The 15,236-nt window shown below is 31.8% G+C and overlaps 1 protein-coding gene across 8 annotated transcripts in view; it reads left to right on the top strand.

The window, feature by feature from the left end:
- The window catches only part of LOC127180474 (protein mono-ADP-ribosyltransferase PARP6), a 38,145-nt gene extending 24,938 nt beyond the window's left edge, over nucleotides 1-13,207 (top strand). For 4 of the 8 annotated variants that reach the window (XM_051134547.1, XM_051134546.1, XM_051134550.1 and 1 more), the window contains 10 exons: nucleotides 1,820-1,885; nucleotides 2,140-2,207; nucleotides 3,553-3,601; nucleotides 3,692-3,804; nucleotides 5,479-5,551; nucleotides 8,917-8,986; nucleotides 9,363-9,442; nucleotides 9,522-9,585; nucleotides 9,760-9,844; nucleotides 11,897-13,207. In XM_051134547.1, coding sequence (XP_050990504.1) covers nucleotides 1,820-1,885; nucleotides 2,140-2,207; nucleotides 3,553-3,601; nucleotides 3,692-3,804; nucleotides 5,479-5,551; nucleotides 8,917-8,986; nucleotides 9,363-9,442; nucleotides 9,522-9,585; nucleotides 9,760-9,844; nucleotides 11,897-11,999 — 771 coding nt within the window. In that variant the 3' untranslated portion in view covers nucleotides 12,000-13,207. Of the gene's footprint in view, nucleotides 1-1,819; nucleotides 1,886-2,139; nucleotides 2,208-3,552; nucleotides 3,602-3,691; nucleotides 3,805-5,478; nucleotides 5,552-8,916; nucleotides 8,987-9,362; nucleotides 9,443-9,521; nucleotides 9,586-9,759; nucleotides 9,845-11,896 lie in introns of those variants that run through there. The other 4 variants (XM_051134548.1, XM_051134551.1, XM_051134549.1 and 1 more) reach the window with 3 other exon arrangements.
- The last annotated feature ends 2,029 nt before the right edge of the window (nucleotides 13,208-15,236 follow it).

Below are 15,236 nucleotides of genomic sequence, written 5' to 3'. Positions count from 1 at the left end.
CAAAAAACATTTATAAATGTTTTGATGTTTTATCTCACAGTTCTGAGAAAAAGAGTCAGAATTGTGAGAAAAAAGTCAGAACTGCAGGATATAAAGTGTAAGAAAAATCTTTTTGTCTGAAAATTGGACTTTATATCTTATAAAAAAAAAAAAGATTTATTTGTCAACTTGTTTTCTTTCATTAAGCAGAGGTTTTGTGTTTCGTTCTTATTTTCCCTTTGAATTAAGTTTACATTTCTAACCCCATGAACAGAATTCACAAAATTCTTAAAACCCATTTAATTTTGATGCATTTTGATACATTTTTTCAAAAAACATTTATAAATGTTTTGATGTTTTATCTCACAGTTCTCGGAATTGTGCGAAAAAAGTCAGAATTGCAAGATAAATTTAATGTAAAGTCTGCAATAAAGAATTGCAAAAAGTCGCCTTTTTTTTTTTTTTTTTTTTTTTTTTTTTTCTTTGAAACGTGTTTCCATACATCAGTATGTTTGTAACTGAGACAACACTGCCAAAATGATTTTTTTTTAGTATTTTTTCTTATTTTGTATTTTGTTTTCGTTGTTTTCAGTACAAATATCTCAACATTTTTAAATCAAGATGCATTTACTTAAAATAATACATTTAAAAAATGAAATGGCTTAAGATATTAAGTCTTACATGTAAATACATGTAAATATTTTCTAAATATGTACTATATGTGTGTGTTTTTATATACACATAATAAATAAATATACACAGTACAAACACCTATATTATGTAAACAAAAACGTTTATTTTGGATGCGATTAATCGTTGCACAGCACTAAAATTAAGTTAATAATTAATCCTCATATTGTAAGACCTGGAGAGGATTTTCTTTTCCCCAAAAATGCTAGTTAATGTTATCACATTAGATTAAAATTGACTAACTCTGCTCACACAGGGTATAACAAAATTGGATATTTTTTTGTACTTTTAGGGCTTGTGGTCAAAAACAGCCTTTTAAAAAATCTCTTTTATGCTATATTATCATCACATCTAAAATTCTATATATTTGTCAAACTGTTTTCTTTCAATTAGTAGAGGTTTTTGTGTTTTGTTCCGGAAATGACTGATTGTAGGCCTCATTAATCTGAGCTCATGCACTTCAGTTTCTGAGTGAATATTACCAAAATGATCAAAAAATGCTTTTTTTTCACCTCAGTTGCATTAGGTCAGTTCAATGAAACACGAATCCTGTGCTAATTGAAAGAAAACAAGTTTTGAATCCAAGATTTGGTGATAATGAGAGATTTACACGCTCATTTTTGACCTCAAACACCAAATCTTTCTGTCTGGCCTTTGAAGTAGGGAAAGTTTAATTTCTTAATAATTATTTCTTAAAAAAATATATTTTTTTCTAATTTTGTGAAGCACTTTGGGCAACAATGTTGCATTTAAATGTGCTATATAAATTAACAAAAAATAAATAAATAAATAAATAAAAAATAGGTAAAGGATCTTTGTGCACAGCACAAAGGCTAAAACAAAAAAAAAATCTGTCCATGGGGTAAAAAAAAATCTTATTTACCCTTTGAATTTTACATTTTTAACCCCATGAACTGATTTCTCAAAATTCTCAAAACTCATTTAAGTTTGATACATTAAAAAAAAAAAAAAAAAAAACATTGATGATGATGAGAGCTGAGTAGTAAAATGATTTTGCTTTGTACTAAGATTTATATAAACAACTTCAACTTTAACCAGGATCAAATCTCTCCTTCCTTGTCTGTCTGAATGTGTGTGTTTGTGCGTGTGTGTGTGTGTGTGATCATTGTACTGCTCCTGTGCCGAACAGAAGAAGAATTATGAGCGTCTGCAGAAAGCACTAGACAGTGTGATGTCTATTCGGGAAATGACGCAGGTACAGTGCCGGAAAGCAAGATTCATAAATGTGTTTATTAATATTTCATGATAGATCTGCTTTAATTGTCCAGATTTGTCTTGTGACTCAATTAGAAAGCTTTTCAGTCAGTCTACTTGCTAAAAAAAACATATGCTTAAATCTTTATAAAATATCTTTCCCACAACATTAATATGGAACACCCTTATTAAATCATACAAAGACTAAATTAAAGTTTGAATGATGTTTTTCTATAACTGTATTTGTATTTTCAGGGCTCGTATCTGGAGATTAAGAAGCAGATGGATAAACTGGATCCTTTAGCTCATCCGTTACTGCAGTGGTGAGTTAAACGAGAACTCCACTTTCAGAACAACAATTTACAAATGATCCAAGATGTTCATGTCTTTCTGTCTTCAGTCGTAAAGAAATTATGGTTTTTGAGGAAAGCATTTCAGGATTTTTTTCCATATAATGGACTGATATGGTGCCCCGATTTTGAACGTCCAAAATGTAGTTTAAATGCAGCTTCGAAGGCTCTAAACGATCAGTCATTTTTTTCTAAAAATAAACATATGTATACTTTTTAAGCACAAAAACTTGTGTAGCACAGGCTCTGGGATGCGCTTCCATGATGCCACGAATTAGTGATGGGTCATTCTTGAACGATTCGTTCATTTTGAACAAATCTTTAATGCGACTCGGGGAGTGATTCGTTCAGTCGCGCATGTGCAACATCCTATTAGGTTCTGTACTGGAATTAGTTCATCGGTTTCGAGTCTTTGGGTTTTTCGAGTCGTTCTTCATCTTATGGGGCGTCGCGTGATGAACGAACGTCTCGAACCCGAAAACTTGTCAGATAAGAGGTGAGGTGAGCGAATCATAGACTAAAGATCCAGGTAAACAATGAATGAATCTTTTGTGTTTCTTATAGCGTTACAGTTTTGTCTTGTGTGTAGTGTGATCAACGTTTGTGTAAGCAGTAGATGTGTTAGGGAAGTAACATGTAACATTTTAATTATATTTTGCTAAAATGAACGAAATGACTCAAAAAAAGATTCGTTCATTTTGCTGAACAAGACTCAGAGGTCCGAGTCGGTAAAATGATCCGAACTTCCCATCACTACTACGAATCACATCTAAGTTCATGGTCTGTGTACTGAGTATGGAGGAAAAACTCCATCTTATTTTCTCCTACAACTTCAGAATCGTCCGACATCGTTGTAGCTTTTTGTTTGTAAACAGTGTTTGACTTACTTGCACTTTCTTAGTCTTTGTGTGTTCGCTTTGTAAACACAGGGTCTGTAGTTCCGTGAGACCTTTTGATGTGATTCAATAGTACAGTAGCATTGTGAAGTCGCATCTCAGAGCCTGTGCTACACCAGCTTTGGTGCTTAAAAAGTATACAAATTTTTATTTTCCAAAAAAAATGGCAGATCGTTTTGCTAGACAAGACCCTTCTTCCTCGGCTGGGATCGTTTAGAGCCTTTGAAGCTGCATTTAAACTACATTTTGGAAGTTCAATATCAGGACACCAATGAAGTCCATTATATGGAGAAAAATCCTGAAATGCTTTCCTCAAAAACCATCATTTCTTCACAATAGTCTGTGCTTTACAGTGATTTTACCACAGTCAGTGGGTTTAGGATATTCTGATGGTTTATTGCTATATTTGTGTGTCTCTGCAGGATTATATCCAGTAACAGGTCTCATATTGTGAAGCTGCCGCTCAGTAGGGTAAGATGAACACTTTTAAATGCAAAAACAGCTGAACTTAAAGCTTGTGGGTTTTTTGGTCTTTACATCTGTGTGTTTTGCTATTCATAGCAGCTGAAGTTCATGCACACATCTCATCAGTTTCTGCTGCTGAGCAGCCCGCCAGCAAAAGAAGCTCGCTTTCGCACCGCAAAGAAACTCTACGGCAGCACCTTCGCCTTCCAGTGAGTCACAGAGACCTGCAGAAACACGCACGCGCACGTCACAGACAATCAAACTCACATCAGAGCCGATTAGATCACCCTGCAGTGCAGTGAACCCGAACGCTTCGGTTAGAATTAACAAAACTGTCTGCAATGGATGATGCACAAATCATGTTTCAAAAACAAAAACATTACAGTCTTTTTAAAAACAACAAACTAGAATGCATCTAATTATAATCAAAAAGCTGTCTGCAGTGAATACAAGCGATGCTGTGCAACAAACTACATTTTGATTACAAGCTACATTTTTCAACAAACCGTTTGTTTTTGCTTTATTGAATATAATTGGAGGATTTTAATCTGTTGCATCATGCAATGTAGCAACTGTTTTTTTTTGACAGTTTTGTTCTAAAGATACTTGCTTTCAGAATTAAGACAAAATGTTTTGGTTGCATTTTGCATGAATAGGGTGCAAATTGGATCCCAAAGCACAAATCTCATCGCCTACACTGCAAAAAATGCTTTTCTTACTTCGATTTTTTTGTCTTGTTTCAAGCCAAAGTATCTAAAAATTCTTAAATCAAGAAGAATTATTGTCTTTTTAATTTTCTTTTTATTATCTTTTAATTTTAAGTCAAAATTAAGTGAGTTTTTGCTTGAAACAAGCAAAATAAACTGCCAGTGGGGTAAGCAAAATAATCTTGTTATCTGTTTGAAATAAGATTATTTTGCTTTCCCCATTGGCAGATTATTTTGCTTGTTTTGAGCAAAAGCTCACTTAATTTTGACTTTCTGCAAACAAGACAATAATTTCTACTCTTACTAATCAAAGTAAGAAAAGCATTTTTGCCGTGTATTGAGAGAGATCTATTATCCAAAATTAAATGAATGTCAAAATTAGTTTTAAATGTGTTAAGTGGTGTTTGCTTTCGATTTTCTTCTCTTATTTGATTTATTTCAAAAAGTAAACTCATGCAATAATGTGAAAATGTTTCTATAATCAGTTTCAATTTTGTTCATTTTAGAAAAAAATGTGAATTGTAGGTTAAGAACAAAAATGTGACTTATTTATAAGAGTTTCAGAGCCTGTTTTATACACTGTTCATGTAGATCTGCCAGATTTAAGCTCAGTGAATTGTTCCCTGTGGTGCTGACAGACCACCAACAAAATAATATCAAAAGGTCTAAAAATAATCACAGGTTTATATCTGGTGCAGGTATAAATTTAAACGCCACTGGACAAAACATCCGTTTTTTTGTGCTATTCCTGTGCTTTTGTGTTATTTTCGTGGACACATTTCCACTTTTAGACCTTACGAGAAATAAAAGTCGTCCAGAAACAGCCAACAAAGGACTAGCACAACTCAGAAATATCTCCAGACGTCTGTGTTTAAAAATACACTTGTGCCAGATTTAACGAACAGCCGCTGTGCTGCTCTTCTGTGAGCGTTGCATCATACTGTACAGGTCATCAGATTTTTAAGTCACACTTATAAAACAAAATTTTGACATCTTCAAAATTGTAAGTGGTGCATGACTGTGCCAAACTCACAACCATTATACTGAGACGTCTGCAAGTTGCTAAGGTGTTTCAGGTAGTTTTCTTATATGGTTCAAAGAGTCCGGCACCATTAAGTCCCTGCTGGTCTGTGGGATTTTTTCACTTGTTTTATCATCACTTGTTTCTCTCTCTAGTGGTTCCCATATTGAAAACTGGCACTCGGTTCTGAGAAATGGGCTGGTCAATGCCTCGTATACTAAACTGCAGGTATGTAAATGCCATCAGTCAGCTGATCTCAGACGCATCTTCTCATTGCTCACGTTTTCTGCCGTCCAGATCATCTGTTCTGATCGTAACGAATATCTGACTTCTTCATTCTGCATTTATGGCTAGAATCCCATTCTCTTCTGACAGCAGCCACACAGTATGTACTATATACTACCTATGACTATATAAGAGTAGTTAAGTGAAACAGAATGCAACATTTGAAATCGAATTCTGCTACAATGTTTCACAAGACCTCATTATGTTACATTGTTACATGTTACATATCTCAACATTCTCAAATAAAGATACATTTACTTGAGATACAAAATGACTTAGGATAACAAGTCTTGTTTTTTAAGAAATTGATCAAACTGAAGTGACTTTAGGTTTAAAACTAATGGGGTCAGAAACATGAACTTTAAAATTCAAAAGTTTATTTTTCTGACTGCTTGATATTTGTTCTTGTTTTTAAGCATGAACTCACTTATGTTCAATGATTAGAAACAGAGCTTGTCTTTTGTTGTCATTTTTCATCTGGATTTTGGATTGTTTGTACTGGAAAACTAAACAAAAATACTGAGGAAGAACATCACTTATTGTCTTTGAAATAAATGGTAATTTTGCCTTTTTAATAAGTGTAAAAATGCATGTTTAATTCTCATTGAATTCTCAGTTAATTGATTTCTCTGTCCAGTGTATTTGCTTTGTTTTCCAGAACAACTATGTAAACATTTTTTTTAATTAAAATACATTTATTTGAAATGCAAAATAGCAAAAGGATGAGAAGATTTGCTTTCTAAGAAATGGATCAAAATGAAGTGACTTTATATTTAAAACAACAAAATATTAGTCAGTGGTGTTAGAAAAATAGACTAAATTTATTTGAAGGAAAACTATGTTTCTGAATGTTGAGTATTTTTTCTTGTTTCAAGTATAAATTCACTTACATTTGGTAAGTTTTTCTTAAAGTAAGACTTCTCTTTTTGCTGTTATTTTTCATCTTGATTTAAGATGATTTGCATTGGAAAACAAAACAAAAATACTTTATGCAGCCCAGTGAGAGGCGTCCACTTATCATCTTTGAAATAAATGGTTGTTTTGCGTTTTTAATCCAATTAAGTGTAAAAAAGCATGTTTAATTCTCAGTAAAATGATTTCCTTCTTCAATATTTTTGTTTTGTTTTCCAGTACAAATATTTAATCATTCTTAAATCAAGTTACATTTACTTAAAATGCAAACTAATAAGAGATAATAAGTTTTCGACTTTCGAAATTACGAAATATCATGACTAAATGCAAAAGGAAAACTAGTTTATGTTTCTGAATGGTGAATATTTTTTCTTGTTTCAAGTATAAAATCATTTACATTTGTTACGTTTTTCTTAAAATAAGACTTGCTGTTATTTTGCATTTTGGTTAAAACATGCTTTTTTACACTTAATTTGATTTAAAATGCAAAATAACCATTTACCTTAAAGATGATAAGTGGACGCCCCTCACTGGGCTACAAAAAGTGATGTTCTTCCTCAGTATTTTAGTTTTGTTTTCCAGTACAAATCATCTTAAATCAAGATGAAAAAATAACAGCAAAAAAAGAAGTCTTATTTTATGAAAAACGTAACAAATGTAAGTGAATTTATACTGGAAACAAGGCAAAATATTCACCATTCAGAAACATAAACTAGTTTTCCTTTTGCATTTAGTTTATTTTTCTGACCCCATTGACTGATATTTTGTCACTTTAAATGTTTGATTAAATATTTGTACTGCAAAACAAGACAAAAACATTGATGAAAGAAATCATTTTACTGAGATTTAAACATGCTTTTTTATTTATTTTATGAAAAACAACAAATTTTGAATTTATACTTGTAACAATGTAAAATATTCAACATTCAGAAACATAAACTACTTTTCCTTTTGCATTTAGTTTAATTTTTTGATCCATTGACTGACATTTTGTCATTTTAAAAATAAAGTCAAAAACTTTATTTTGATCGATTTCTCAGAAAACAAATCTTCTTTTGTCTTATCATTTCACGTCTTAAGTAAATGTAACTTGATTTAAAAATGATTAATGATTTAGATGATTTTATATATATATATATATGTGCTTTTGATCAAATTTAGTGCAAAAATGTATGAACTATCATCAGACTGATCAAATAATGTTTAAAGATGTTTGAAATCACGACACATTAATTTTTGGTTCGTCATGCTGGAAACGGAAGGTTATGTTGCATTATGGGATAAAAAATTGTGGGTAAAAAAACAACTTAAAAAAGTTGTTTCAACTTAAAAAGTAAGTGTTCGTGCTGCCTTAATTTTTAAAAATATCCACATTTTCATGTAGTACAACTTAACATTTCATGTTGACTAAACTTAAAATTTTAAGTTAGCACGAACACTTACACTGTAAAAAATAAAAACAATTTGTTGAGTGAGCTTAAAATAATTTGTTACCCTGCTGCCTTAAAATTTTAAGTTCAGTCAACTAAAATAAGTTTAGTCAACTTGAAATATTAAGTTGTACTACGTAACAACTTAGATATTTGTGTTTGCTAAACTTAACAGATGGGTAAGTAACTCAGCTGCCTTAAAATTTTAAGTTGATTCAACTCAAATATCTAAGTCGTCACTTAGTATAATTTAACATTTCAAGTTGAATAAACTTTTTTTGAGTTGACTGAACTTAAAATTTGAAGGCAGCCAGGTTACAAATTATTTTAAGTTGACTCAACAAATTGTTTTTTACAGTGTACTTTTTTAAGATGAAACACATTAGGATAGTGTTCTATTCTTAACAGTTAAAATAAGTGTTCTCAGGTGTTGTTTCTTTGCACTGAAGACTTAGACATGAGTTGAGCTTGTTGAGGTTTGTAGAGTGTTTGTGTTCAACACTGAAGATGAAGTTTACCAGGAAAACAACAACATCCTCTTGGAGTGATTTGTTTTTATAGCAGCTTTCTGTTCTTAATCCCATGTTGGACGTTTCCGTGTCGTGTGGTGCTTGTTAATGTCACGCTTTTCTCCTGGAAGGAAGTCCATCATTTCATTCAGTCATACAGCTATAAACTCACGAGAGCGATTGTTCATAACTGTCTCATGCATCTGGAAACCATCATCATCATCATCATCATCCGTCTTCGTCCTAAGTGCATCCTTTGTTGTCTCCTCATGCTTTCTTCCATCTTCCGTGATGCTTTCTTCTTCATTCATTGAATGCATCCCATCATTCGTCTGTGATTGTGGCCCACAGCTCAGATGTGAAAGCATCGCTGTCGTGTTCATGTCCTTGTTTCCCGTTTCACGGGAGGGTTTGCAGAGGTGTAACTCTGTCCTCCTCTTCTTCTCTTTCATCAAAGCTGCATGGAGCAGCGTACGGGAAGGGCATCTATTTGAGCCCCATATCCAGTATTTCCTTCGGATACTCAGGTACGAGCCAAACTCGCGTCCTCCGTGTTTCGCTGTGGGTTCTTCATCACATCTCAGTCTCTCTTTTGTGTAACAAACACCTCCGTCTGTTTTCTGGTCCATATGAATGTTGTTTTGTTGTGTGGACACACTCTTTTCAAACTTTTCGTCTTTTCTTTGTGAGTTTTCTGTGTGCTGGATTTTTATTTTGTTTTGTCTGAAAATATCCTTGCAGCAAAATACATTTATGAAGCAAAATAGTTTGACTGTCCAGTCAATCGTAAACGTGGACTGATTCGGTTCTGGCTACATTTGAGCGCCGACGTCATTTCACTGGAAAAGGGATGTTTATGAGATCAAATGTTGATTTATTTCTTATATTTGTGTGTGTGTTTAGGAATGGGGAAGGGCCAGCATCGCATGCCCACTAAAGATGAGTTAGTCCAGCGATATAATCGAATGAACACAATGCCACAGGTATAACACAGACAGCGTTTATCTCGAAATAAATTAATCTGCATCTCAGTGTAAATGTGTGTTGTTTGTCTTTAAACAGAGTCGTCCCATACAGTCGCGTTTCCTCCAGAGCAGGAATTTAAACTGCATCGCTCTCTGTGAAGGTAAAAATGTCAGATCTCACCTGCTCCGACAGTTCAATCAGTGTTTGTTTGAAACATTTTGATTAGAGAAAGGGGGAAAAAAATGATGCATCGACTACATCAGTTCCCTTGTGTTTGGTTAAATCCTGTTTCTCAGCCAAGACGCATGAGCTGATTGTGTTTCTGTGTTGACAGTGATCACATCCAAAGACCTGCAGAAACACGGGAACATCTGGGTGTGTCCGGTGTCTGACCACGTCTGCACGCGCTTCTTCTTTGTGTGAGTATGCATTTCTTTTTTTTTGGTTTTGTTTTGTTTCTTCTGATCTCGACTTCATTTTCTTGTGAGCTTAACATAACAAAAGCTGAACATAAGAAATAATAATAATAAAATAATATGTATTTTTTTAGTTTTTATTTTTATATTTTCTTTTTTTATTTTTATTTTAGTTTGTTTTAGTAATTTTGTTATGTTTTTGTTATTTTTAAGTAGGGTTTTTAAGTTTTTTAAACTAGTTTTTAGTTATTTTACTCCATCAAATTGAACGAAGTTAAGCAAGTTGTTGCTTAAAAAATAGAAAAATATGTCGAAAAATATGTCCCAATGGAGCAAGAAAAATAAACTTAATTTAAAGAGAGAGCAAGATTATTTTTTCTTGCCACATTGACAGATGTTTTTCTCGTTTTAAGAAAAACTCACTTTTGATTTTGATACATTCTCGATCAATTTTTGATTAATTTTGATACGTTTTCTAGAAAACAAGACTTGTTATTTTGTGTCATTTTGCTTCTCAAGTATCAATATTTATACTGGAAAACAAGATGAAGAGTCTGAGGAAGAAAACTACTTTTGCAGTGATTTTATTAAAAATCTTTATATACTGTATGTATATAAAGTGTGTGTGTGTGTATATATAATCTATATATACTGAGTATATGAATTTTAAATTTTGAATTTATTTGAATTTTGAATATATTTTAATTTATATTAGAATTATTATAGAAATGTGTCGTTATTTATTCTTTATTTTTATTTTTATTTTATTTTATTCTTTTATTTTTAAGTGTGTTTTTGCTTAAAAAGAGAAAAGTATCTGCCAGTGGAGAAAGAAAAATTAACTTAATTCAAAGAGAGAGCAAGATTATTATCTATTTATTTATTTATTTACTTATTTTTGGCCACATTGGCAGATATTTTTCTCATTTTAAGAAAAACTCTCTTTAGATTTCGATACATTTTTAATTCATTTTTGATTAATTTTAAAACATTTTCAGAAAACAAGACTTGTTATTTTGTGTCATTTTGCTTCTCAAGTATCAATATTTATACTTGAAAACAAGATGAAGAGTCTGAGGAAGAAAACTGCTTTTGCAGTGATTTTATCAAAAATAAACTATACATATACTGAGTATTTGAATTTATTTGAATTTTGAATATATTTGAATTTATATTAGAATTATTATAAATAAGTATCTTTTTTTCTTTGCTGAAAAATGTGTCAAAATTAAGTGAATTTTTGCTTAATAGAAAAATATCTGCCAGTGGACCAAGAAAAATAAACGTAATTCAAAAAGAAAGCAAGATTATTTTTCTTGCCATGTTGGCAGGTATTTTTCTCATTTTAATAAAAACTCACGTTTGGATACATTTTAGATTCATTTTGATACTTGCTGAAAAATGTGTCAAAATTAAGTGAGTTTTTGCTTATAAAAAAATAGAAAAATATTTGCCAGTGGAGCAAAAAAAAAAAAAAAAATACAAATTCAAAGAGAAAGCAAGATTTTTCTTGCCACATTGGCAGATATTTTTTCTCGTTTTAAGAAAAAAACTCACTTTTGATTTTGATACATTTTTAATTAATTTTTGATTGATTTTGATACATTTTTTAGAAAACAAGACTTGTTATTTTTGCCATTTTCCTTCTCAAGTAAATTTATCTTGATTTAAGAATGTTTGAATATTTTTACTGGAAACAAGACACAGATACCAAGGAAGAAAATTACTTTTTTTTTTTATTATTTATTTATTTATTTATTTTTATTTTGTTAAAAAACAAACTATATATATTTATTTATATATTATTATATTTTTTTACAGTTTATTTGAATTAGAATTTTGAATTTATTTGAATTTTGAATATATTTGAATTAATATTTGAATTATAATAGATATGTGCAAGAGGAAGAAGTGCTCAGAAATTGTGACACATACAGACATTTATGCATTGCATTTGTCAATACAGTACTATTGCACATTATTTTAGAAGCTGCAAAATACTCTAATCATCTCAGTGTAGATTTTTGGTTGAATGTTGTTTTATTGTGATCTCAGGTATGAGGACGGTCAGGTGGGAGACGCTAACATCAACACACAGGAGCCCAAGATCCAGAAGGAGATCATGCGTGTGATCGGCACCCAGATCTACTCCAGCTGAACGGCTTTCCCGCAGAGACGGCCGAGACGGACTCGTTTCTGGGCTCCAAACTCACCCACGGGCGGAAGCAGAGAAGAACCCGGCGTTTGTCTCCCGCCAGCCGTCTTTCCTCAACTCTACTCCATCTATACTTTCTTTGGTCCTGTCTTTCGTATGGGATGCGGGGGAATGAGATGAAGGAAAACTTCACGATAAGCCCCGCCCACAACCCTTTGACTTCAGCCGTCAGTCAAAAGCAGAGGGGCGCCTGATTGGACGAGACGGCGCGCGGAGCGTGAAGTCGCATCTGTCGCTCGTTTTCTCTTTTTCACATCGCTTTGACGGATCGTTTCTCACACTAAATATCTATACACGTAAAAACAAGAAAGTCATTTCAAAATGTTTATTGCGGTTTTTGCGTCTCTGGATAGTAAATGATGAATCTGTGCGTTTTGTTGTGTTCGTATCTTCTTCATCTTTCTCCTCCGCTGCTCTTTCTGACTGATGACATGTATTAATATCCCAGATGTATTTATCTCTGAGTTTCCTGCCGAAATCAATTTCCTGTCTTTTGTTGCTCAGCTCCGCTTACACGCGTACGAACGCCCGCCGTGATTTATCGCCCAGCAGAACACGGATGAGAGGACGGGGACGCGTCGTTACTCATGTTTATGCTTTTATCTTCTGGACGGCGCCGTCACGGAGTCGTCGTGACACGGTTTCGCCACGAGCTGAACGAACGACGGCGGACGAGTCAGAGAGGCTTTATTTACATTCGCAGACATTCCCGAGTGCTTGTGGGTAATTTCCACAAAGCTTTCCTCCATTTGCCTGCAGTAGGATGACAGACACTAGCAGCCAAACATTTGGACACATGAATTATTCAGACAGTTTTCCACATGTTATAATCATAGTCAAGTGTGCAGACTCTGAAATCGAACAAATGCAAGTCAAAACTCTTTTAAATAAAAAATGACAACAAAAGCGAAGACAAAAATGATTAAAATAGATTTAATTATATTAAAACCATTAAGAATTTAAAAAAAGTTACCAAACATTCGGAACAAGACAAAAGAAACATAACAGTAATCAACCAGATTATAAAAACTTAGATTTGAATGTGAAATAAAATTGATTTATGACAGTCATGTTTGGGAATAAAATAAAATAAAATAAAATAAAATAAAATAAAATAAAATAAAATAAAATAAAATAAAATAAAATAAAATCTCAGCTAATTCACAGTATTTATTTTGTTGCACTTATTTATTATTAAACCTGATTCTTAATCATTAAATGACAGTCAATCATTGTTTGAAAATTAAATTATTAAATTAAATTAAATTAAATTAAAATTCTCAGTTACTTCACAGTATTTATTTTGTTGCCTTTTTTATTATATGCATATTAATGCATATTTCTTATTAAACCTGATTCGGAATCATTAAATTGAAATATTCATGACAGTCAATCATTGTTTAGGGGTAAAATATAAAATAAAATAAAATAAAATTCTTAGCTAATTTACAGTATTTATTTTGTTGCATTTTTTTATTATATGCATATTAATGCATATTTCTTATTAAACCTGGTTCTGAATAATTAAATTGAAAGATTTATGACAGTCAAATATAAAATAAAATAAAATAAAATAAAAAATCTCAGCTACTTTACAGTACTTTTTTGTTGCATTTTTATTATATGCATATTTCTTATTAAACCCAATTCTGAATCATTACATTGAAAGATTTATTACAATGTAATGTTTGAGAATAATCATTGTTTGAGAATAAAATAAAATAAAAAATAAATAAAATAAAATAAAATAAAATTAAATTCTCAGCTACTTCAAAGTATTGATTTTGTTGCATTCTTTATTTATTATATGCATATTTATTATTAAACCTGTTTTTGAATCATTAAATTGAAAGATTTCTGACAGTCAATCATTGTTTGGGAAATAAAATAAAATAAAATAAAATAAAATAAAATAAAATAAAATAAAATAAATTCCCAGCTACTTCACAGTGTTTGCTTTGGTGTATTTTTGTGTAATTTTAGAAAATGTGTTTAAATTTTAGAGACATCCAGTGTTTTCATGCTTTGTTTTAATAATGATGGAGAACAACATTTACTAGTTATAACCTACCAATATGGCTAGTGAGTTATGTGTTAACCAGCATGGTTCATTTTCAGGTTGGCAGGTGTTGCACGGATAAATAATTTACACAATATCCCATTAAAAAAAAGAAATCCCAATTTGAAAAAAAAAGAGAATTTCCTCATTAAAAACTGAAAAATAAATTCATACACAATTTTTGTTTAAAAAAAAAACAAACAAATTTCGGTCATTTAAGCAGATGCATTTTCGCATCATTTGAAGCATAAATTCAGTCTTTTATGTCCAGGTGTTTGTCTGCTGGTGTTTCTCCTCGTCTCTGACTGTTGCTCGTCCCGGAGCGTTTGTGAGGTTGTAAATGATTTAGTGGTGTTTATTTGAGGGTGTTGCACTGATTCTCTCATGCACCTTTTCTTCTGGATCTGTGTTGGACATGCAGGCGTGATGGAGGCTGTAAATAATGAGGAAGGATCGGCGTGATCGGACAGGAGGAATGTTGTCAGCAGCTCTTCGGATTCTCTGTTGTTTGTGATGCTCCTGCTCCGCTCATGCTGAAATAACTGCAGTTGTACAGGTGGAACTGATGCTGAACTGAATCAATAAAGAGAGATTTTGCACAATTTTAGAGGCTTAATTTCTCTCTGACGTTCATTGATGTGGTTGATGTTTTTGTTTTTCCATGCAGTGTTGTCTTTTTTACATCAGGTGGTGCTTTTGCTTCACTTCATTCACCTGGACAACAATCATCACTTGCTGTAAATGTCACATTAGCAATGGATTCTGAGGTAAATCAGATTGTTTGTCTGTGATTAATAAGAGGCATTAGATTAGAAATATCCTATACTCTCTGATCTACAGCCTTCATTCATTTAATATTTAAAGTTTGTGAGCATTATCATCTAGAACATCTAATGATATATCAGCTAATTGGTTAATTAGTCAACAGAAAAGCGTGGATTTTAATTTAAATATTGTGTAAATGTAATTACTAATAATACTGTATTAGTTCATTTGTTTAGTAAAATATTACAGTAAAATCAGTTATTTTTACTAATTCAGATATGTTTGAGTGCATTTTCACAAAATATTGTGAAATTAAACATTAAATAAAATTTAAAATTTAAATTTTAAAGTAAAAA

This window comes from Labeo rohita, chromosome 18 (assembly GCF_022985175.1).
Source record: "Labeo rohita strain BAU-BD-2019 chromosome 18, IGBB_LRoh.1.0, whole genome shotgun sequence".
Classification (NCBI taxonomy): domain Eukaryota; kingdom Metazoa; phylum Chordata; class Actinopteri; order Cypriniformes; family Cyprinidae; genus Labeo; species Labeo rohita.
Note: the sequence above shows the minus strand (reverse complement) of the source record. Positions and strands in the feature narration are given on the sequence as shown.